At 51.1% G+C, this 23,904-nt stretch overlaps 2 protein-coding genes across 2 annotated transcripts in view; one reads left to right on the top strand and one right to left on the bottom strand.

The window, feature by feature from the left end:
• The window catches only part of MRPL45 (mitochondrial ribosomal protein L45), a 15,014-nt gene extending 11,677 nt beyond the window's left edge, over nucleotides 1-3,337 (top strand). The window contains exons 5-8 of the mRNA XM_006924738.3: nucleotides 651-699; nucleotides 1,553-1,702; nucleotides 2,485-2,658; nucleotides 2,856-3,337. Of these exons, the coding sequence (XP_006924800.1) occupies nucleotides 651-699; nucleotides 1,553-1,702; nucleotides 2,485-2,658; nucleotides 2,856-2,936 (454 nt within the window). The 3' untranslated portion in view covers nucleotides 2,937-3,337. The remainder of the gene's footprint in view (nucleotides 1-650; nucleotides 700-1,552; nucleotides 1,703-2,484; nucleotides 2,659-2,855) is intronic.
• Nucleotides 3,338-3,432: 95 nt separating this feature from the next.
• On the bottom strand, nucleotides 3,433-21,552 carry GPR179 (G protein-coupled receptor 179). The gene is made up of 11 exons (XM_006924737.2): nucleotides 20,759-21,552; nucleotides 19,352-19,460; nucleotides 17,454-17,541; nucleotides 16,806-17,041; nucleotides 15,947-16,015; nucleotides 15,455-15,564; nucleotides 14,909-15,147; nucleotides 14,582-14,720; nucleotides 13,856-13,961; nucleotides 13,160-13,306; nucleotides 3,433-11,815 (listed from the first exon to the last, which is right to left on the bottom strand). The coding sequence occupies exons 1-11, from the start codon at nucleotides 21,550-21,552 to the stop codon at nucleotides 6,758-6,760; spliced, it is 7,095 nt and encodes a 2,364-aa protein (XP_006924799.1). The 3' UTR covers nucleotides 3,433-6,757.
• Between the last annotated feature and the right edge of the window lie 2,352 nt (nucleotides 21,553-23,904).

The following is a 23,904-nucleotide window of genomic DNA, read 5'->3' as shown; positions in this document are numbered from 1 at the left end:
AGGGAAAGTCATGAATGTGTATCTGAAAGAAACTAATCTGTGCTTCTGGGTTTATTTGAAACCCCTCAGTTAGGAATACTCCTAAAATCTTGTATGTACAGGAGCTGGGGTTTGCCATCTGTTTTCTTTTATTGCACAGAATCAGCATGACTAGGTCACTATGGCAGTAGCAAAGATGGGCGTGGTGGAGGGAAAGACGGGCCAGAAAAGATAGATGATTATCTTTTGTCTAGGTTCAACAAGGCCAAGCTAGTTGGTACTGGTGATGTGTCTGAGGTAAGAGAAGAGAAGATGAGCTTTTGATTGTTACTTGTGTTGGAATTTGCTTCCCGTTGCAGCTTAGAACAAAGTCCAGTCCCCATGTCCCATTAAAGGTCTCTTGCTCATCTAAGGGATATAATTTCAGAAATTTCTTTCTATTCCTGAGATTCAAACCTAACTTTGCTATGGAGCTCAGGATTTTCTGGTAAATCATATTATAGTTCATCTTTGTGTCCCCAGGACTTAGCATAGTACCTGGCTTATAGTAGGAGTGCAGAAAATGTTTGTAAAAATGAATTAAATTGTTTTCCATTTTCAAAGCCATTTCACCTTTCACATGAGATATCATAAAAGCAAGAGTCAATGATATATATCTCTTTCTTTTTTAGCTCAGACCATGACCGACTTCATACCTTAGCAACTGAAAACTGTTTTCCGGTAGGTTCTCATCCTTAGAACTGTGGGATGCTGAATACGTATATTCTAGATATCACCTCTGGTTTTCCTATGAAGAATCAGTTTTGAAAGTCCAGGAAGTTTAAGACAAAAGCTGAAGTTCCATCATTTTTGGCTGAATGATAATGACGTGAACCCTGGTAAAGCCCGTGCAAATGAGGAAAAAGGGAAGTCTGTCAGTAAGCAGTACTGAAACCTCGGGGTATGGATCCTGAGATCAGGGTATTAGACCGGCCTACACATGCTTACACAATAATAAAGGATTTAACAAGCATTCATGAGGCTTACGTTGTACGGTAATGGGTGCTAGGTACTTTGGGAGACCCCCAAGAATGGGGACTTTGTGGTTCAAGAATGAGAACTTCAGTTTCTATAAATTCATCCTCATCTCCCTAGAGACAAGTATAGCTAACCTAGTCTTAGCAGTTTAGCTATAAAATCCCACCGTTCTCTGCTAAAAGATGAAGAGGTAGGCAACATATAAGCAGTCAGCAGAAACACACGCAATAATTAGCAGATTATGAACGTGTATGGGAGGATAATGGTGTATTAGGTAAGCTGGCAGTCTGGAGTGAGGTTTTCATTGATTTGAAGAAGGATCCTCAAGGAGGTAGATTTGTCTTGAGTTGTGTTAGGTGAAAAGGGAGTTGTTGTGAGGTGGGCTTGAAGCATAGTTTAATAAAACTTGGGAAGGTGAAAAAGAAAGCACAGGAAAGCATTTGGTGGGAAATGTTGCACGTTGGCTGTAGTATTGCAAGAAGTGAGCAGATGTAAAAGGAAACAAGCTTCCCTAAAGGGAGAGGAAAACTCAGAACTTATTCTCTTCTGCCCACAGGACATGGTTGAGGATCTCAAGTATAAGACTGTTCGCTGGAGCTTTGTAGAATCTTTAGAGCCACCCCAAGTGGTTCAGGTTCGCTGTTCAAGTATGCTGAACCAGAGCAACCTGTATGGCCAGGTCACCGTCCGCATGCATACCCGGCAGGTAGAGGCACCAGTCTGCTTTCCTCCTAGCTTTTCTTCCCTCTCAGGTTGGGCACCTACCTCTGGAGTCCTGGCTACAGCTGCCAGGACTGTGAGTTCTAAGGAAAGGTTCACTGTGGTGGTCCTTGCTCTGTCAATGCACCCTTTCCTCTTCTCAAAGTTAACTCTACTAAGACAGTTGCAAGGATGTTCTTTCCTACTCTTATTGGTCTTCACTTCCTTCCCTCTCTAGTCAAAAAAATCTCTTAAGATTAAAGTGTCAGGGGGTGGCTCCATAGTGTAGTGGTTAGCATGTCTGCTTTACACGCGAAGGTCCTGGGTTTATGCCCCAGGTGAAGCCATGGACCATACCCCGGTGCACCAGCCCCCTCAGGTGTGCCAGGCCCCCCGAGTGCACTGGGGGCATCATGCCCCGGGGGCACCTGGCACCAGGTGCACACAGCGACCATGTGGGAGGAGACGCCCCACCCTCAGAGATCCAGTTCTTAAGGGGAGACGGCAACATCCATAGGTCAGGGGTGGAAGTGGGGGGAGGAGTGGAATTAAAGAGGAGAAAGAAAAAAAAAGACTAAAGTGTCTGTAGCTGATCAGTTAGTCTGCATTCAGAATTCTGAGATCTTTTGATTCTAATAATTATTTTCTAACCATTAAATGTTTTGTTATGGTTGTTTCAATAATGGTTGTATGGCAAAAACAAAAATGCCCATAAAACAAAACACAAAACAAAAGCAAAACAGAACAACTCTGAAAACTAACAGGCCAGCTTTGCTTTTATCCTTGCAGACTTTGGCCATCTATGACCGGTTTGGCAGATTGATGTATGGACAAGAAGATGTGCCCAAGGATGTCCTGGAGTATGTGGTCTTTGAAAAGCACCTGACAAACCCCTATGGGAGCTGGAGAATGCATGGCAAGATCATCCCCTCATGGGCTCCCCCTAAGGAGCCCATCCTTAAGGTAAGATAGCTTGTGTGGTGATTTGAGCTGAAACAGTATTGATGGCATCCTAAGCCACCAGGTGGATGGGCTCCACCTTGTGGAGAGAGGAGGTGATGCAGCACCAGGGAAAGGAAATTCTGTTGGGGGTAGGCATGGAGGTGGGTGAGCAAGCCATGGGCTTGGGTGGTAGATAACTCAGCTTCCTGCTCTTGTAGACGGTGATGATCCCTGGCCCCCAGCTGAAACCCTGGGAAGACTATGAAGAGCCACAAGGAGAGGCCCAGAAGCTAGTCTGATGGCAAAAATAATTCCTGGAGTAAAGCAGGGGTCATGAGGTGGCTGGGAGCCATGACGTCTGGGAGTCTGGGAACTGTAAAGTCACCCATCTCTATCATGCAGTAGAAAGAACTACCTGTGTTCTCTCTTGTTGAGTCTTTTTAGCAGTATCATCTTCAGCAACCATGACTGATGGCTAATCCCAGATAAGTTGCTGCTGTGCATAGCTATGGACCCATTTCTTCTTTTTTAGGTTTTATATCTAGCTTCTGGGTCGAGATGAAAGACAGTATGTTTCAGAGAACATCTGATACCAATTACTTCTGCAGAAGGGACTGTCAGGAGCAAACCAGCAGAATTTTCTTATCACAGGATAGGGGGCAGAGTTTGAAATAAAACACTGTCAAAATGTTGAATAAATGTGGTGAGTTCTGTCCATTTCCCCTGGTTTAGGCTAGAAGTAGACCAGCTTTCAAATGGCAGAAATGGAAGACAGGTTTAATGGTGAGTGGTGTGACTTCCAGGAAATCCAGACTTGGAAAAAATAATTAGTGTTTATAAAAGATGGTGTCATTTAAGAGAGTCTTTTCTCAAACACTGACTCAGTTAGCATTTATATGTCAAAGAAGAATGTAAATCCAAAGAAATCATTTATCCCTCAGCCTTTGGATTGTGTTCTTAATTATCGGCTGCATCCCGGTGTGATCCAAGGAAACATGGGAGGAGACGGGCCATGGAGGAGTTGATACATATGGGAGATCATCTGTAAGACCTGGTTCCTTGATTTCTATCACCTTTTGGAGATAGTGACTATTCTTTCCAGCGCAGCACTGGGAAGGCAAAGGCACCAGGGTATGGACTTGTGTAGAATGAAACAGCCCAGCCTTTCCTTGTTCCTTAACTCCATCTGGGCTGTCAGAAGGAGGAAGTGGGGCTTCACATGCCCATGTATCCTGGGTCATCAGAGGTATGACAAGGAAAATCACTCTGTACCAGTAATAGACTTGGCTTATTGCTTTTGTCAGCCTAGTGTGGGCTCCCCTTAAAAAACAGGACCTGAATTCTTACACTATTTTTCAAGCTTAGGATTTTTTAAGGAGTCTGTCACTTAGGGTTAAGGATTAATCTGTTCTGACCTTGTCCTGAGAGTAGAGTCCAAAGAAACTGGAATCAGGTTGAGGATAACTTAACTGCCCTATCTCTAAAGCTACCATCTCAGCAAAGCAGCAAACAGACCAGGCCTCACTGGGAAAAATGGATGTCTTTACAACAGCTGCTGAGTGCTGACTGTGGAGACAAGATGTGTATGCCTAGGGAAGAGGCAGCACCGGTGGGTTAATCCAAAGCAGCCACTCTCATCATCCTACTTAGTTTCAACGCTTTTGGCTTAAAATGTACATCAGTTTGAAGCCCAAGTGAGGTTTGGTCATATCCTATTTGTGTGAGCCCCAGATTAAGGCAAAATGAGATGGGAAGTGCTTTGAACAGGATCTACAGCCATAAGGAGTAAAGGGAGATTATCCAAGTTGAGTAGGAAAGCAGAGAAAAAAAGCACACTTACTGGGCAAATGACACATTGATTTCTCTGAATATATAAAAACAGTGCTTCAAATAAGCTACTTCACCCCACTCCCCTAGATTTGTCTCTGGGATCTTTAGATAATCCCAAATAGCGGCTAAGCAATAGCTGCCACCAGGGAGCCAGAGGATAAGTGCAATTTTCATTTCCCCTTGGGATCAAATCCAGCTGAGCAAATGGCCCAGATGTAAGGGACTGGCTAGAAGGACCAGGCAGAGGCCATCTGCACTGCCAGCCACTGGCTGAGAATCAGACCACCGAATTCCTGAAGGCTGCAATGTAGTTACCTTGGGCTCTAGCGCCGTCATTGTTTTTCTTTCCTGTTCTTGTTTAAAAACGAAAAAAAAATCACCGTAATAAGCTAGAACCAACTGCCACAGTCAGAAAAAAGCATTAGTATTCTTTATTTTTTTTTCCCCATGGTTTATTTCCCAACAGTGGATACAGGGACAACATTTTTGTTCCCAACTAGACCAGACTTGATGGGATTGTTCTGAGGTGTGCAGTTAGCAAAATTCGCATTGGCTCAGAAACTATGGGGTTAACTAGCCAGAGCCCAGAGCAAAAACACACTTTAGTTACTTCTCTGAAAGGCCGGGGAAAGGGAACTGGGTAAGTGGCAGGGCTAGATGTGGGAATAAGGGCATTGGTCCCTAAAAAGTGGGTTACTCCATTCCTCCTCCTTTCTGGAAATGGAGCACTTGCTACTTTTTCTGTGACATCCTGTGGCTGCCCAGAGTGTTCACATGCAGACGCATTTTCCCAATGGGTATTTGAGCCCATTGTTTTGTCTTTTTCCTCCCCGTGAATGACATCACTATCTGTCCAGTTAGTAAGTAGGCTTACTCCCATCTGCAGTGCCCCCGCCCAGTTCTGCCATGTGTAGCCTGCCTGCTTCCACTCCCACTCAACTCCTGCTGATCCTGGGACTTCTTTGACCAATGTTTTCCTCCTTCCTCATTTTCCTCTGGTACGATTCATCTAACTCCAGTACTCTGTTATCTAGGATTGCTTAAGTAAGTGTAGCCTGGACTGACTTAAGAGAATAGAGTTGAACTAAGTGAGAGCTAAGAATGAGAGTAAACTCCCTAAGAAAGAAGTCTTTGTACTTACATGATGCCTTTTCCTTGGCCCTTAGGCCTCTAACTTGCCCTGTAGCTCTACTCCTTCTGAGGGTAGTTATACTGTAAACAGGGTCTCCTTTCTTAGGCTTCTTGGGAAGGAGACTGATGTGGGCCTCTTGTTACTGAGCAAGTGATTTGGTCTGGTTCTCGCTTGAGAACTAGAGATTCCTCTGGCTCCAATTGTATTGACAACAGAGATGGACCCTTTGATGTCAGCACTGAAAGGCCAGGAGAAAAACGAGCCAGTGAGATGAACTCAGGAGACTGGCAAAAGATAGGGCAGAAAGAAGGGGAGGCTATCTGAAAAAGCTAGAAAGAGGCATACTTCTTAAAGTAGGAGACAGGATGTCTGGGAGAGAGAACTTGACCTTGGCCAGCAGAGGGAAGATCTAGAGTTATTGCCTTTTCTTCTCTGCTCTGTCTCTGTCTAATGTTACTTTGGATGCCAGATGACATGGATGTAAGAGTGCTTGATTGGCTCTGCTTCAATAGTCAAGCAGGTCAGGTATGAGGATCGATAAACCAGAGATCCAAAGTCAAAATGACAAGGTCTTTAAGGCATTTCAGGTACCTCTTTTGAGCCATTTAAGTTTTTTTCGTGATTTATATTTGAACTTGAATTAAGTGGCTTTTTAAGCTTCCTATGGTGACCTTTATAGCCTTGTATGATCCTCAGTCCATATGTGCCAGTGGCCTGTATCGTTAGTTTCTTCTTGAAAAAAATAGTCCTTTGTTGACTTCAGAAAAGAATAGGGTCTCCCTGTGAGAAAATATGGGTGGGGTGCTACTGACTTCATTTCATCCCTAACGTTGGCTTTTCACGTGTCCAGACAGATGGCTTGTGTTGAGTACTCTTGCTGGATGGGAGAATACGTTTGAAGCAGAGGGCCTGGCCTTCGTTCCCTGAAGCAGGAAGAATTGGAAGTAAAGAGAACATAGGATTTCCTGTTGGGGTCTGAGCTGCATCCTTCTTGTACAATCTGTCTTTGAGTGAATTGACTTCTGGCCTTCTTAGAGAGAAAGGGGACAAGTGTCTTTGACTCAGCTCTTTGGGAACACCTAGGACATGGAAAGGACCTTGGCTCCTGAAAGCCAGCCACCTGATGTTTGACCTAACCCAAGTTCAAACTGGGAGTTATTATTCCCAGTCCCAAGGATAGACAGTTGGAGAGGCGAGTTCTTCATGTGGAACTTTGGAAGTAACTTCTCCTTGGTCTTCGGTTAGGGAAGAAGACTTCTGAGCCTCAGCTTCTTGGAGACTTGGCCCTGGGGCTAAGCTGGTCCTTGGCCCAAGTCCTGAAAGTCCTTGTAATTCTCTGACACCTTCCAGAGTAGAAGTACTGGCTGGCTTGCTCACTTTGGGGCGGGGACTTTTGCTTTCTGGAAGGGAGCCACCCAAAGGTCTCTGGACTGAAAGGCATGGTGGGTTCTCAGGGGCTGTGGAGAAAAATACTTCTGTCCGAGTTGCTGTTAAAGCCAGGAGGCCAGATTCCTCAGATGGGTCTCCAGTTCCCTCCCAAGGACAGATGTCTGCCATAGTACCCTTTATTTTATTTCCTTCTGGATCTGTGATTTCCCATTGACACAGCTCTGCCATTCTGTTCCCCACACTGCTTGCTCCGTGGGGACTGACTCTGGGTTGGTCAGTGTCTGCAGCCTCTGGCTGGGAGAAGAGCCTTCCCGACCCCGTGCCTTCCCAGGGGCAGACCATCTCCTGCTCTCTGCTGCCTTTTGCTGCTGCTTTTGAAAAGTGTTCTTCAGTCCATCCAGACCCTGCATTTTGAAGGAACAGCTCTCCTTGCCCTTGGAGTTCTCTCTCCACCTGCTCTGGGCCCCCTTCTTCTGCTACTGCTTGACTCACTTCCCAAGGGCAAATTTCTGCTTTCTTGGCAGAAGGCACTTCTGCTTCCCACGGACACACTTCTGCCACGCTGGCCCCTGTACTGCCTGCTGCCTCAGGACTGCCTTTGCTTCTGTCAGAAGCTTGTGGGGCTGTTTGTGGAGACAGACCTCCACTATCTTGACTCTCCCAGGGACACACAGCCTCCTGCTTCCTTTCTGCTCTCTCTGGCTTTTCCGGAACTGCCATGACTTTGGGCTCTGGTTTTTCTGGGGCTTTCCTCTCCTCTTCTTGACGTTCCCCTTTTTCATCCTGTCTTGACACCCCTTTTTCGGGGATTCTTGTAGTCATCTCCCAGGGACAGATTTCTGCTTTGGCACTGCTGTCAGATGGATGAGCATCTGGGGCAGGAGTGTCCCATGGGCACACCTCAGCATGCCTGTCCCCAACACTGGCCGGTTTCTGAGAGCTAGCTTTTAGTTGGTCAGGGCACTGACTGTCAGGGTTGGAGGAAGAGCTTGCCGGGGCCGTGTTCTCCCATGGACAGATAGATTGTAGCTGATTGCTTGCTTTTCCCCCATCTTCAGTAGTGACTTCTGCCTTAGAAGATGGAGCTTTTTCCTGGGTTATGTGTTCTTGGACAGAGCCGGTTTGGGGGTCTCGTGTCAGGTCCCCTTTCTCTGCTGCCTCATCACTGACCTCCGAAGAATGCCTCTCTGCTGCTTTGCTTCTTATGCTGCTGGACAAGTCTGAGACCTCAGGGGCCTGAGCATCGGGTTCCCTCAAGTCCTTCTCCCAAGGACAAATAGCTTCTTGCTCTTGACTCAGCTTTGTCTCCCCTTTTGATATGTCTTTTTCCAGGTTGGTGAGTCTCCCCTTTTCTAGAGTTTTCTCCTTCTGCCCTGCTGAATCATCCCCCATCTCTTGTTCCATTCCCTTCCCAGTAGGTCCTTCATTCACCTTCCAGGGACAGATCTTGGCTTTTTCACTGGTAGACGATTTCTCCATTTCCCAGGGACACACTTCAGCTGGCCTGCACCCCACATGGTCTATTTCCTGTAATCCAGCTTTTGGCCTGTCAGTGTCCACAGTGTCAGGAGGCTGAGAGGAGGCTCCTGGATCCATACCCTCCCAGGGACAGGCCACCTCCCACTCCCGGGCTGGCCTCTCCAAATTCTTTGGAGCAGTAACAGCTATCTCACCAGGTCCAGAATCTGCAGAAGCCTTTCCTGTAACAACTGGCAATTTCCTAATGGCCTCAACTCCCAAATCCCGTTCTTCCCCTGTGCCAGGACTCACCTCCCAGGGACAAATCTCTGCCTTTGCAGCAGGCAGGGTGTCCTCCATGTCCCATGGACAGATTGCGGCAGTTATGCTACCCACACTGCCTGACACCTGGAAACTGGCTTTGGGTCTGTCCGTGTCTTGAGGACCTGGTTGTAGGGGGAAGCTGCCAGGGTCCACACTCTCCCAAGGACAGATTGCTTCCTGCTTTTGGATCTGTCCCTCAGGTTTTTCCCAAGATGTGACGCCTTTTATTCCTGATGTTTCAGGCATTTTCTCTTCATCCTTTTGAGAGTCTCCTCCTTGGTGTGCCTGTTCTGATGTCTGGTCCTCTGTTGTTCTTTCATTTATCTCCCAGGGACAGATTTCTGCCTTTACTTCTGGCCTTATGTCTTCCCGTGGACACACTTGAGTGGCTCTGCTCCCTCCGTCGCTGAGGAGCTGGCCACTAGGTCTGGATGAGGAATCGTCTACACATGGGCTAGGGTGCCCAGAGGCTGTGCTCTCCCAGGGACACACTGGTTCCTGCCGTAGACTGGGTGTTTGCCCTGCTTTCTCAGTCTGTTCCCCCATCGCTTTTCTGGAAGCTTGCCCTTCTTCCTGGAGAGGTTCTCCACCTGTCTCCTGACACAGTATTTCCTTTCCCACTACCTCATCACCCAGCTCCCAGGGGCAGATCTCTGCTTTCTGGATAGCAGGAGCCTCTCCTGCCTCCCACGGACACACCTCCGCGAGGCTCCTGCTCAAACTCCCCGAGCACTCGGGGCTTCCTGGGGCCTCAGTAGAGATTGCCAAGGGGCCACGGAAATCAGTGCTCTCCCATGAACAAAGAGACTCCAAGTCTCCTCCCAGTTTTTGTTCTTTCCAGAAAGTTGCTTTCTTGGGGATTTTCTGCTTCTCCTGGGGGAGCTTCTTTACCCGTTCCTGGGACAGTTTCTCATTCTCTCCTTCACTTGCCTCCCAGGGACACAGCTCTGCCTTGGCCATGGCAGGTGTACAAGCTTCTGGGCCTGTGACTTCTCGCTGACACTTCACCTCCCTGGCCTCCACACTGCTCCCTGCCTCAGACTTGCTCTTGGTTCTGTCAGAGTCCTGATGGGCTGACTGAGGGGACAGACTCCCAGAATCAGCATTCTCCCAGGGACACACTGCCTCCTGCCCTCTGAGCAGCCTCTCTGACTTTTTCTGAGTAATGGCAACCACATCTTTGGGCTCTGATTCTTCCGGGGCTTTCCCCCTCTCTTCTTGGGAGCCATCTATATCTTGTCCTAATGCCCCCCTCTCAGTGGCTCCTTCACTCACCTCCCAGGGACAGATTTCAGCCTTGTTGCTACTGTCAGGCTGACACGTTTCTGACTCGGCGACTTCCCAGGGGCATACCTCTGCCACCTTGCAGTCAACACTGCCCAGGGGCTGGAGGCCAGCTTTGAGCAATTCCTGCCTCCTTACAGGGGCTTCTTTTGCTCGGTCAGCATTTTTGTCCCCAACTGTGCCTTGCCTGACTTGCCTCAGTGTGATAGGCCCTGTTTTACTTGCTCTCTCAATTTTCCCATTCCCTTGACCTTGGGATGTCCTCCTGCCTCTGTCTTCTTGTTCCCTATTGCCCACCTGGAGCATCCTGCTGGTGTGAGCATTCTGTTGGTTCTGGAGGGACTCCTCATCTTCGCAGGGGGCAAGGGCAGCCTGCTTACTCATCACCTTGCGCCCACCTACCCTGGGGGATCTGGGGCATGCCCCCACACCCTCTCCTGAAACTCTGCCCTTCTCCTTCTCAGAACTTTCTTCCCCGCTCTCCTTCTCTCTGTGTGTGCTCCGAGAACGGGTCAAAGCTTTGATAGCCAGTCCCAGGCTACGCACAGAACTCTGCTGAACAGGGGTCTTGAGGCTATGAGATTTAGAGAAGGCCTTGGGCTTGTCCTCATCCACATTATCAGCTTCCCCCTGGAGACACTTGTCCTCTGCGTTCATCTCATTCTCTCCAGCACCCTTTTTCTCTACTGCAACAGAGAGGGCCCTCCAAAGCCTAGCCCGAGCTGGGGCAGGGGAATGGTTGCCTTGCTCTGGCCCTGAAGGGCCTTCTTGAACCACATTTTCTTTCTTGACTGGCAGTTCTGCATTCTCCCATGGGCAGATAAAGGTGAGTAAGCTAGGGTTTTGGGGGTGTATTGGGATTGGTGCTAGGGTAGGAGCTGGGGCCAGGGGTGGAGCTGGTATGAGAGCTGGAGTCAAGGTGGAGGTAGGAGACAGCATCCTTGGCTCTCCTAGGCAGGCCGCAGACAGGGTCATGATGGGTGTGGAGATCTGGTGCTGGATGGGAGGGTGAGGCAGCTTTCTCACAGCCTCCGCCTGAAGCTTCCCAGAGCTGTCCACGCTGCTGCTTTTGGCAGGGGAAGGCGGGGCTGACAGAGGGGCCCCCCGACCTCGCTCAAGCCTCCGGGACGATAGCCTCCGAACTGGGCTTGCTAGGGCTGCCTCTGCTTTCTTCCTCTCCTCTCGCTCCTTTGCCTGCCTATAGGTCTCCTCCAGGTAGGCCTGGCTGGCCACAAGCAGAGCCTTTTCCCTGGAGCCGGCCATGACGCTGAGCGACTTCTGCAGGGAAGTGCTCCGGGCTCTGGGGAGCCTCTCTCCCACCGTCAGGTTGTGGGCGCTGGCTGACCTGAAGCCCAGGGCAGGGGGCCCCTCTAATGACTCACGGCTCTCTCCCCGCGGGGCCTTCTTGGCCAGTTTCCTCTTCAGCAGTGAGTCATGGAGAGGCGGCTCTTGCTCCCTGTGGTGGTCGCGGTCATAGGTGCTACGGGACTTGCGCAGGGCCGGTGGCCCCTCCGGTTCCTGGAGGCTGAAGCTGAGGAGCCGGCGGCGAGAGGAGCCGGGCAGGCTGCTGCGGCCCTGGGAACTGGAGTCCCGGGAGTGCTGCCGGGCCAGGGCCTCAGGGAACTCAGCCAGGTACCTCATGAAGGAGCGGCCCAAGCCCTGGCGCAAGCCGCTCCGCTTCTTAGGCAGGTGGGGGTTGTTAGCAGCCATTTCCTTGGTCTTGTGGACCTCTAGCTGGGCGTAGAGCTTCTTTAATTCATCCTAGGTGGAGGGAAGGGCAGGGAAAGCAAAGCTGACATTGAGATGGATGGGCTAAGTTTCTCCATCCCCTGGCTCCACTGTTCTCCCCCTCAGCCCTTATTTAGATCGTTTTCTCTGGGGGATCTCTTTCCCACCAAGCTGTGTCCCTTTCTTGCTTTTAAATCAAAACCTGGTCTTGGAGGAATGGAGAGGTGAATTCCTCCTCTCCATTCCCCCAAGACCAGCGCCAACCTGGTTCCCACTCGGACCCACTCAACCTTGAGGAGGCAGCGTGCAGTCCCTTCTCTGGAGCACTGTGGTCAGGTGGGGAAATCACCAGTTTGGGGGACAAGAAATGGGTTCGAGGCTGCAGACCCATCGTGTGCCTTGAGGCTATTTTCTTGACCTTCTAGGTCTCTGCTTCTCTAAAATAATGATATCCGGCTGCCTAGTATTAGCTTCCTTAAGAGGATTATATGAGATTGATGGGACTAGTGAACACGAAAAGTGCCATATTCAGGCGTAAATAATGGAATGATTTATGTGTTGGAGTTCTCCCAGAGCAGCATAGAGAGAGACTGGCTGCTACTCTACAAAGTGGAGGGCCAGGGGTGATGTGGCTGTGGCAGTGGCCTTCACAGTCTCTGGCCCCCCTGCTGGATTGGGGTCTCAGTTCAGCCTATATCCAGGGGGCAGGAGGCAGGGCAGGCAGAGCTCAGAGGGTGAGGAGGACACCAGGGGGAAAAAGAGGCAGAGGTAGTTGGGACAAGGAAGGAACTGGGAGATGTAAACGAGTCAGGTGTGGAAATAGGCCCCAGTGCAAGGGGAGGGGATGGACAAAATGGCTTCCTGGGGTTGTTCCTACACTGCGAGTTTTATGAAACTGGGTTTAGACTGCCAGGTCTCCTAATTTACTACCCACTGAGCCTCTCATTAGGGTTCCTGAGAAAGGGGATCCTGGTGTGGAAACCCCTGGTAGCCACTCACTGCCTTAACTGCTGAGCCCCAACTGGTCCTGGTGTCACCAACTGTCCCAGTATGCTGGGGACTCAGGGGCTTCTTAGTCCGCCCCTTGTGATGCCCCTGCTGTGTAGAAGCGAAGAACATGGTGGGGATTAGAGCTCTATTCATGGCTCTGCCTCTAACTTGCCAAGTGCCCTGGGCCTCAGGGCTCTGGGTTCTGGGACTTTTGGGGTCTGGGTTCTGGGACTTTTGGTGGTGAGTGGCCTCCTTTGAATAGCTTAGGGCAGTGATGGAGAAGGGAGGGAGGCAAGAAGAGAGGGAAAGCCAGGGGCAGGGCATCAGTGCTCCCTGCCCAGGTCCAGAAAGCTAGCGCCAGAAGGAGGCGGGGAGGGCATCACATACCCGAATGTCTCCAGTGTCCAGGCTGCGCTCGCTCCAGGCTGAAGCGATGCTGCTGTCGAAGTAGGAGCCTGAGCGCTGCAGGTCCAGCTCGTCCTCGTACACTTCATCTACCATCTCCTCTCGAGGAGGAGCCCCCGGCTTCCAGAACTGGCCAGGAAAATGGGTATTATTGGGAAAAAGACTCACCTTGGCTCACTATTCATACCTCTTCCACCTGCCCCATGGAATATGTTTTTACTTCATTAACGTTCACCCCCTCTTATGATTCAGAATTCAGGGGTCTGAAGAGTTTTGCTTGTTTTCATCCTTCCTGACCTTCTCTAGCTCAGAGACCACTGGGTCTCAACCTCCTGCTCCCACAATTCTTAGCTATGTTCTTCAGCTCCCCCACCTCTCCCGCTGTAACTGCTTCTGTATTGATTTTCAGAGTTCGCCAACCCTCAAACTGTGTTACAAGGACCCTTCCAGCCCTAGTTCTTACTTCCCTTGTCCAGGGATTGGAGGCAGAGAGATAGTAGCTTCCTTGAGTAGGGCCCTGATGATCAGCACCCACTCACCCCCGAGGTATCATCCTCACCCCGACTCAGAGGGGGCGTTACAGCAGCAGCAGCAGCAGATCCACAGTGCTCCTTACAAAGGAGCGGGGGGCGGGGGGCAGGGGGCGCTGCCTTACATCCAGGACAGGGAAGATCTCACCTTAGGGATGAAGATCAGAGCCAGGGTGGTGCTGACTGTGCTGTGAGTGTGGAAGAAGAAGAGGAGGAGGGTCCAGTCTGGGTGCAGAGAAGGAACCAGCAAAAACCTGAGAGTGTGGCGGGAGGGGGTCCTTAGCTGTGGGCAGCCGTGGCCTCTTCCCTCTCACATGTCTCACTAGCTCTCTTCCCTAGCCCCAGCCCTGACCTCCATGGAGGTGCTGGGTGGGGTGAAGAGGGTATTCTTTTTCCTTCCTGCCCTCTCTAAGATGTAGGTACTACCTCAGGGCTCAGGTTAACTTCCACCTCTGAGAAGCCCTCCCAGACTACTCCAGCTTGCCTTCTCTGGCTGCCTATAGCACAGACTCATGCTTCACGGCTCTGTTATGGACTGTCCTGTGGATGGATTCTGTGTCCGCCACAGGGCCAGGTCCTCATGGACACATAGCAGGCATGCTGCTGGGATAGCTGAGGTGTGAGGAGGAATAAGTCAGGGAGAGCCGAGCATGGATGGGATGGAGCTTCCTCTCCTTGTGCGTTGGGTGAGATATGGGGTACAGAAAGGTATCTGTGGGAGTAGTGAGAGAGCCACAGGTGGGCGGCCTTCCTCACCTCACTGAGGCACAGCAGTGTTGTAAGAATGGCTGTGGGATGGAGGTTCCCTCATCTGGGAGAGGTGAGGAGCAGTGTTAGGGGGGAATGAGTGGTGGGTGGGCGGGCCCATCCTCACCTGGCTGCGTGGAAGGCAGCGGAGAGCAGCAGCTCATTGTGCAGGGCGATGCCCATGTAGCGCGGCTCGTGGAAAGCCGAGGGCACAGCTCGGGTGGCGTAGCAGAGGAAGCTGCCCCAGAACAGGAGCAGCATCTCCGCTGTGGGGAAGCAGGAAGGGACAGAGCCGGCACCACCTCAGCAGCCAGGCCGCCCCTTTCTCAGTAGAGCTTGCTGTGGGGAGCACGGGCCAGGGGTCTGGGTACAAGGTAGGAGGAACAGGACCAGGGGACCATGGTGGGGCAGAGCCCGGGGCCAAGATGAGACGGCTCAGGCAGAAGCAACTCACCCACAACCATGATATAGTCCCAGCGGTCATGGTGGCAGAGGTAGAAGTGGCGGCCCGTGGGAGTGTGGCCTCGGATCACCAGGGGCGTGTGTAGGATGCCTCGCTCCAGGACCCCCACCGTCCACACAGCCAGGAAGCCCAGCACTACCAGCAGGAGCATCCCCAGACGCCGCAGCAGCCGCCCACTGCTCAGGTGGGGGCCCCGCTGCGCCGTTCGAGACAGAAACAGCTGGAGCACTCTGCAGGAGTGAGGATGGTGGGTCGGGGGTGAGGGGGAGATCCAAGGAGAGGGAGCCAGTGCTCTGTCCTCTGTCCATCACTCCCCCTCCTCCACACATACCTGTCCTCCCGTCCCTTCCATGGTTCGCTACCTCCTCACTCCCAGAAAAGTTATGTTTGGAGGAGAAGACTATAGTGATGGGGCAGGCCTTGGGGGCACAGGGGAGTGGAGCTGTAAGAATCTGACTGTGAAGAACTCCATTCCACCAATCAGTTGGGGTGCCTGGGAGTGAACAACGTGACAGCAAGGTCTGCCCCAGCCCCTACCTATAAAGCTTGAGTATAATGGTGCCATAGACAATAGCAAAACCCATCAGCCGGACCCAGCGGAGAGCGATGCAGCGGAATATGCTGGGCTTGAAGTACAGGATGAAGACCTGGTGGAGAGGAGGCAAAAATAGCTGTTCTCCACTGTACTTCCACTATGCACCAGGCCTATGCTAAGCACATTGCCGATCCTCCTAACAGTCTCGCAATAGAGGCATCATCACCTCCATTCTGCAAAGGAGCAGCTTAAGTACCAGAGAAGTTAAGTAACTTATCCTAAGTAACACGGTGGGTCATAGAGCTCCTGGACTGTTTGGCTCCAGACCTCACTAGGTAAGCCTGCCATTTGTGGATCTCAGTAGGGGGATTCAGAGGTCTCTGAATCCCCACAAGAGGGCAGAGAGGAAGAAGCATTCTGGGGTTTGGAGGGTGTTAGGTTGGGACTGTGGGGATCCTGGGAGGTGGGGAATCAGCCTCTGGCCACAAACTCACAGGGAAGTAGAGCAGAAGGGATCCAAAAAGGATGGTTTCTAGCAGAACAACTCCAGACGCCCGGATCCTCTGTGAACCCAGGAATGAGAGAGGTGTGTTAGTAGGGTGGTGGGAAGACAGAGCATGGACAATGATGTGGAAGGGTCTCAGGCCTGTTTTAGGGGTCACTCGATGGTCCTGGGCTAAGGCTATACCCCTCCCCACCAAAGGCTCTTAGCTCCGCTGGCACTAAGCCCAGCTAAGGCCCAGGTTTCACACAGCCCCTGCCACCCTAGCCCCATTCCCCTCTCAACTCCAGCCTGGGCCTTGCTGCAGACCTAGGCTCAGATCAGAGGCTGCTGGAGCTAGAAAGGACCTCATGTGTTCTTCCAAGCTTTGGATCAGACTGCTGCCTGGTCTAGATATCCCCTTCTCTGCTTGGTAACTACCCAGTTGAACTTCAGCCTCACTCAAAATTCATAGAAAGTCTTTCCCATGCCAGCCCAGGGAGGACAAGTGGGTCCTTTTCCTGAACTGCCACAGAAACTGACATATACCTCCATCCTTGCCCCTGTCTTGCCATACTGTCATTTTCTTTACATGTCTGCTTCTTCCATTCTCCTGGGAATCCAGATCAGTTCCCCTAGTACCTACTTATTGTTTTGAATCAAGTCCAATACCTTTATTTTACAGATGAGGAAACAGGTCTAAGGTGGTGAGGCCACTTGCCTAATGTCACATAGCAAGTTAGGTTAAGAATCAAGACCAGAACCTATTTCTCTCAAATTCTAGTCTTAGGTAGCCTTGGTCTCCAGTTGATGCTAGGGACCCAAAATGGATAGGACATGTGTACAGGAGGGAGATGTGGGGCCTTCTTTGCCTTGCTCTGGCGGCAGCGGTAGGAGACCAGCATGCTCAGGAAGACGGCCAACATGCAGCAGGCCTGGCAGGCCATCACTGCTGCCCGCAGTGCTGGGGCCTCCTCTACCAGGCAGGGTGTGGCATCCATGCAGCTGGTACAGCCCTCAGCACATGGTTGGCACCGCAGAAGTCTCCCAGAGCTCCCTTGTGGGGATCCAAATTGCCTGGTAGGCTGGGCAGCACTCTCCTCCAACCCTATAAAGAACAAGATGGGTAAAGGGAGAGAGGGATGGCTGGGGCATCCTGAGATCCCAGCCTTCTCTCACCATAGCCTTCTCCCTGCCCTCTTTTGATGGCCCCTAGGATAGGGTCAGGAGGGGAGGAATGCGGAAATAGGTACTCCCAGGGGAGGCCAGGTAACAGGAAGAGGAGATGCCAGGCCAGGGCTCATTGCAAGGTCAACTTATAGCAGATTGGCATGTTATGGGCTCGAAAGGCACAGACACACCCAAACAAGATTCTGCCTGCCTTTTCTACTTCTCTCAACCTTCTGCCCATGCTGACAAGTTTCTTCTCAATATCTCACCCCAGCCTGCCTTCCCCAGATACTCCCTCCAACCAGCCCAACCTGTAAAAAGCCTGCCTGGCCCTCACCACAGTTACATACATCCAGAGCGGCTTTCCCCGTAGAAGCCAGGTCGGCAGTGACAGAGGTAGCGGCCAAGGACAAAGCCCTGACTCTCCAGAGGGACGCACTGTGGGAATGACAAACACAATAGGTATTTATATGGGCTTTCCCTCCCGGAAGGAGATGGCGGGTCCATCTATCTTCCTATCCTCGGCATCTGGGTCCAAACTAGGGAACCTCACCAGAAGTCCTCCCTAATCCTAGGGAAGCTTTCTTTCCATAGAAACCCTATTCTACCCCCACCCCACTGCCTCTCTTCTCAAAGAGACCCCCAAAGAAAGAGTATAGGGATAGATCGCCCTTTTATTCAGACCGTCAGTGATAGGTGCCTCAGGTCCCCTTTCCTAGTGCCCAGCTGTTGCCAGAGCGAGGTGCTGGGGGGCGGGAGGTGGGGGGATGGAAGTAGAGAGAACTTTGAGTCCAGCCACACCTTCTCAGAGGTCTGTATCTTGCCTCAAAGGGTCCTCATTGGCCTCCCTCTTTGGCACAAAAGTGGTGGAAAGGGCTCCAATGAAGGAGCGGCTTCCTCTGTCAGAGGCCATCTGACTTCAGCATAGGACTGCTTTCTCCAGCCCTAATGCCAGGCTAATGCCAGGCTGATGGGATGCCAAGGCCAGCTCTTTATTCCATCTCCACCCATTAATGTTTACCCAGCAGGGGACAGAGCAGATCTCAGAGCCAGGTGGGGAAGATGAGCACGTGGATGAGCTGTAAGAAGTGGCTAAGAACAGACAGCATGGGGCAAAGGAATGGTTGAACTGTAGGAGGTTTCATATCCAGCCCGATTTCACCTAGAAAGGTTAGAGGGTGGTGCCTCTGAAATCATAGCCCAGCTTCCTCTTTTGTCCAGACCACTGGAGGAACATGCTCTGCTTCTGCCATAATCTGCACAATCAGACAAATGCCTGCCTAGAGATGTGAATATGGCTGGGTTTTGAAGTGCACTAGCAATGAGAGCCCATCTCCATCCCTGGACTTGTAGCTCCAAATACATGTTCCCTGAAGAGCAGCAAATGCCCAAACCCACCCGCTACAGGGCTCTCTTTGGCTTTGGTTCAGCTCAGGAACAATCATGAAGCCAGTGTAACCGTGGAGCAGATTAGTTCACTGGCCAGTCCTGGGCTTGCTGGATTACCAGCCATTGCTTTCCATTACCCATATTCTTTGTGTCCGTGGCTTTGATTCCTCCAGCCTCTGGCCTGGGTTCCATCACCTATACCAGTCCCAGAGTTCTTCAAGATCCTAGAGTGCTCCCATACCCCAACCAGCAATTCTACTTATTTCAAAAGACAATAACTGAGCATTCTTTGTGGGCCAGAAGGAGCCTGGAGCTCTGTTGATATGACATGACAATGAGGTCCAGGAGAAGGGAAGGGGATGATTAATAGAGGGTCAGGAGATGGTCCGGAGGAGGGATCCTAGAGCACCAAGTACCAGAGGGAGAGCAGATAGGGAGGCACACTGAGCTTTCAAAAAATCAAGGTTGATCCCATCTGATCTTGGAAGCTAAGCAGGGTTGGGCCTGGTTAGTGGATGGGAGACCACCTTGGTGCTGTAGGCGTAAAAAATAAAAAAATAAGAGATTGTAAGCTGACAAGGTCCTTGCAATCTGTGAGGTCAACCAAGGGTTGCCTCGCCTAAAATATAAAATAAAACAAAAAAACAAGGGTGGCTGTCTTGGGCACGGGGTAGGGGTAGGCTGTAAGTGTCCTCACTTTTAGAAAGCCTGGTAGCTCATCTTTATCTCATCACTAGGAACTCCCTTGAATCCCTGAGAGGCTGGTGTGCCTTTGTCAGCTTCTCCTGGGAGCTGGGTGGTGGCAGTGATGGGAAAGAGGAAGGGAGGCAGGACCATATGCCCTGCTTCTTATCCTTACCTGGGTGCTGTTGAGATCACACAGGTGCGTGTTAGAGTACCAGCCTGGGCCACTGGCACACTGATTGATGTCCACGCTCTGAAGATCTACATCCATCCGCACCTGCCCCCTAGGGCAGTGAATTGGCAGTTAGGGGCTCAGAGAAGGATGCCAAGGTGAATAGTGTCCTTGGGCCCCAGACTATGGGCAATGCCAGCTATGCAAACTTTAGCACAGTGGCTGCAGTATGTGGAGAGAGGGCACACATGCATTCCATTTCACCAGTGCTACTAACCTTCACTGTCTCCGTGGGCAATAACCCCTCTCCCCCTAGGTTGATGCCCCCCACTCCACCCTCAGCTTTTCAACATCCTAGCATTTCCTGGTTTCTGTCAATGAGTAGAGGGAGGGGGAGTGTCAAGACATGTGGGAGCTGGGGCTCTGATGATCTGTCTGAAAGGGATTTTCACACTTCCCCACTGCATACACACATACACACATGCACAGAGCTCAACTATTAACCACACCTCGCTTGGCCCAAATCAAGTCTGAATTGATCATAGCAAAGGAGATATGGAATGGAGGAGCCCAGAATTAGGTCTACCTGGCCCAAGGGCTCCCAATCCCTCCCTGCTCTGACTGAGTGCGAGAGAGCTGGAAGGGAGCTGGGCTTTTGCGTGAGCTCAGGAACCCTGCTGGGGACAATGAAAGGAGACAGTAGCTGAAAAAACAATGTTGATTGTTGAATGTCTTTGAAGTACTACGCCCATTTTCTGCCTCTTCCCACCACACTCCCAGTCACCTCTTTACTTGGGTTGAGGGGGCTCAGTTATTTGAGGAGTATTATAGGATCCTGGATCAGAACAGGCAGGACAGTGGAATCTGCTTGATGTAAGAATATAGCCATTGGGAGTGACCCTGAGGACCTGGCCAACTCCTAGATAGGAAGGACAATGGTTCTTAGCAACCCCCCACCCCAAAGAATTTTCCTTCCCTTGAAGAAGCCTCCTTTTACACATCTGGGTTGCTAGAGAGCTGTGGGTTTAAGTCCTGGAATGCCCACCTGGCTCCTCCCAGGCGCCTGGTGCATGGATTGTCACTGTCATCCACACCAACTCCTCTCCTGCCTTTTCTACCCACTACTCAGAGCTGGGGGCCAAGACCTATGCCTGGATATACCCACACATCTGTACACACACATATGTGTATACCTACGTATAAATGGACTGATTCATACACAGTTTGTACACTCACATTTGTATGTGTTAACACATAGTTACAGATTCCCAGAGTCAACTGCAAATACACACATCTGAGCCCCCCAGACATACATGTGCATGCCAAATGGCCCATGCACAGCTAGCTAGACTTAGGCTCCTCACCCCCACATACCCACAAATGCATCCAATCCTGCACCAACCCACTTACCTGACCTCTGGGCTGAGGTCTGGCTTGAGTCCATAGAAAGTGGCCGAGAGTGTGATAAGCCAGCCAGGACGGAGCCGTCCCTCCTGGCATTCCAGGAAGGGAGAAGACAGTCTCACATGCTGCATGTCCCCCACATATCCATCCCCCCGTGGCCACTTGGGGCTTCCAAGGCTTCCTAGGTCATTGGTCAGCACCCTTTTCTTCAGTGCAGGGGTGTCAAGGGTCCCAGCTGGGCTGTCATCCTGCACCCTATTCCCAGACAAGTCCTGAAGGATGGTCTCCTTCCCCATCCGGGTAGCCTGTAGGGCCAGCTGCAGGTGGCTGGCTCCTGGTGGAGGGTTAAAGGTCAGCAAAGCCCGGTGTGCCCGTGGGTCCCCCTCAGCCACGCTTCGGACCAGCGCCTGGTACCACTCCACATCCTCCTCCACACTGGACTCACGGATGTCGTTGGCTTGTAGCAACATGTTGAGGAAATTGGCGGCCTGGGTGAGGGTGCCCGCTGCCCTCCGTAGGATTGGGGGGAGCCCTGGTCTGGCTCCTGCCCCCTGAGCTTCATAGTGCTCACTGCAATTAGCCTCCAATAGCTGTTGGGCATCTCCAGAGTAGAGAAAAGCCAGGGCTGCTTCAGCACCCTCTGGGGGCACCCACATGGGTACAGACCCTGGCTTGACTTGAGAGGACAGCGGGGGCAGAGAGCGGAAGGGCCGTGGACCCCGCAGAGCCCAGCCACAGAGGAAATAGCAGCCCAGCAGCCCCCACACAAGAGGGGGCACGACCTCTGCCCTGGTGCCCATTTTTGGGGCAGCTCTCAGAGACCCTGGGGTCCAGGCTGCCTGGGGGATTTGGTGGCTCAGGAGAATGCAGGCAAAGTCTGGCTGCAGTCTGGGCCTGCCTGCCTCCCTGCCTCCTACCCTTGCTTTCTCTCTTTCTTTCTCTATCTCTCAGCTCCTGCTCTTGCTTGTTTTTTCTTCTCTCTAACGTCATCAGCTGGCTTCTGGATGTAGGCGTGAGGGCTCTGCCCCCTCCTCTCTCAGTGTGACCCCCATTGCAAACCCTCTTAATCCTGGCACACCACTCTTCCCTCCCCCTCTCATCCAATATCTAGGCTCCCTCCCCCCATTCTCCACCCTACATCTGCTCCAGAGAGAGGGGAGAAGAGAGGAAGGGACCAGTCATTCTATTCTCTCTCTCTCTCTCTCTCTCTCTCCACCCCCCCGACTCTCCCTCCCTCCCTCCCTTCCTTCCTCGAGATTCATTTTCTCTCTCTCTCTCTCTCTCTCTCTCTCTCTCTCTCTCTCTTTCTCTCTCTCTCTCTCTCTCTCTCTCCACCCCCCCGACTCTCCCTCCCTCCCTCCCTTCCTTCCTCCCTCCTTCTGCCCTTTGCTCCATTAGGAGAAATTGGCAAATCCAGGATGGGGCGCCATAGCAACCACAGATGAGCCCATGCCCCCCTCTCCACCCCTCTGCTCCACTTAGCCTCCTGGCAGCAATTGTGATGGGCATGATAAAGGGCCAAGCTGCATCTCCTGGCAATCTGCTCTGGCTGCCTGTACACCCCTGAAACTGTGCTGCCGAACTGGAATTTGAGATCGGGGATGGGAAAGAGAGCTCAATATAATCATAATCAATCTTAGTACAGACTCTGGCAGTTCATAAAGTGTTTTTCATGTGCATTATCTCAATGAATCTCCTCCATAACTACATATGGTAAATATTTCTATCCCTATTTCATAGGTGCAGACACCCAGGCTCAGAGATCACTCAAGATCATTAAGCTACTCACTTTGAGTGGAGACTTAAACCCAGAGCTCTGACTCCCCTACACTGCCCCACAAACCACCATTAGCCTGTTATTCAATCTCAGAGACTTTAATCAAGTTTTATTACAAAGGAGAGAATCAATCCCAGAGAGACAAAGGGACTTCTCTAGTACCACACTGTTGTTCATGACAGAGGGGGAGCCTCTACCAGGTTTCCACCACCCCACCCAGAAGATACCTCTTCTCACACCACAAGGTTAGTTAGCAACCACAGGCAATGGGGTGGGGGAGGATGGGCGCAAGGAGAAGAGAGTAAACAAAGTTTTGCCTCCATTTCTTTTATCCTTATTTTATCATCCTAAGCTCTGCCTTCTTTTCTTCCTGAAAACTGCCTAACCTCTCTTGTTCTTCCCCATTTTCTTACTGCTCACACCCTTCCCTCTGTTGGACATGACTACTTGGGGCCCAGAGTTAGTACTATCTAAAGCAGCCTCCCTGGATCCGAAGGGTGTGGACTTTGGCAGGTAGGCACAAAGCAAAGCCTCTGCCTTCCTCTCCCTCCCTTTTCCACGCCTTTGGCCTTTCCACTGCTGATGTGCTCCCCACTCACCCATCCATCTGGCCCCATGTGCACGTGTGGTCTTTTGGCTCCTTCCCTTCTCATTCTCTGCCCCACCCCCAACCTTTGATGTCTCAGATCACTGAGTGAGTGCGTAGAAAGGGATGGGTGGTGGTTGCTAAAAACTTCCCTTGCTTTACAGGTGGCCTCTTCAAACCATCTGCTTTGGAACCCTAAGTGGGAATGTAAGAGGTAGGAGGAAAAGAGAGGGGCTAGAGGACAAACCCCCAGTGGAATCTCTAGTGTGTCAGAACTAGAAGTGCCTGTAACCTCGACCATTCTCTAATAGAGAAGGAAACTAAAACTAAAACTAAATGTCAGCAAAGTGACCTCCTTAAGGTCACAAAGCCGGTGAGTGGTCACTGGATTAGACCTGTATCACACACCCACAGCTCTCTCCTTGACCTCTCTGATTCCGTGTGCTAACAGAGAGAGGGACAAGAGGGAGGAAATGATCTATTCCACATTCTTGGTATGATCAGTAATGGTTGGTTAGTTGAGGATCAACAAAACACAAAGGGTGAAGACATAATAGTAAGTTGTTTTTCTCCCCAAGAAGCTTTTCATAATAATAACTAACATTTGTATAGTGTTTTAGCATTCACATGTAAGTTTCCATTAATCCCCACAACAGCCCTGTCAGGGAGGAATATTATTGACCTAATTTTACAAATGAAACACAGGTTCAGAGATGTTTAGTTATTTGCTCTTGGTCATATATCCAGGAAATGGCATGATTAGAACTGAAACTAGATGGCAAGCTCCAG

The sequence above is a fragment of the Pteropus alecto genome, unplaced genomic scaffold, assembly GCF_000325575.1.
Source record: "Pteropus alecto unplaced genomic scaffold, ASM32557v1 scaffold98, whole genome shotgun sequence".
NCBI lineage: Eukaryota > Metazoa > Chordata > Mammalia > Chiroptera > Pteropodidae > Pteropus > Pteropus alecto.
Note: the sequence above shows the minus strand (reverse complement) of the source record. Positions and strands in the feature narration are given on the sequence as shown.

Coding starts and splice junctions, on each gene's coding strand:
- GPR179 (XM_006924737.2), bottom strand. CDS start 21,552: ATGGGCACCAGGGCAGAGGTCGTGCCCCCTCTTGTGTGGGGGCTGCTG. Junction 15,565..15,946: donor CCCTTCTGCTCTACTTCCCT/GTGAGTTTGTGG, acceptor CCTCTCCACCAG/GTCTTCATCCTGTACTTCAA. Junction 13,307..13,855: donor CTCTGATCTTCATCCCTAAG/GTGAGATCTTCC, acceptor TTTCCTGGCCAG/TTCTGGAAGCCGGGGGCTCC.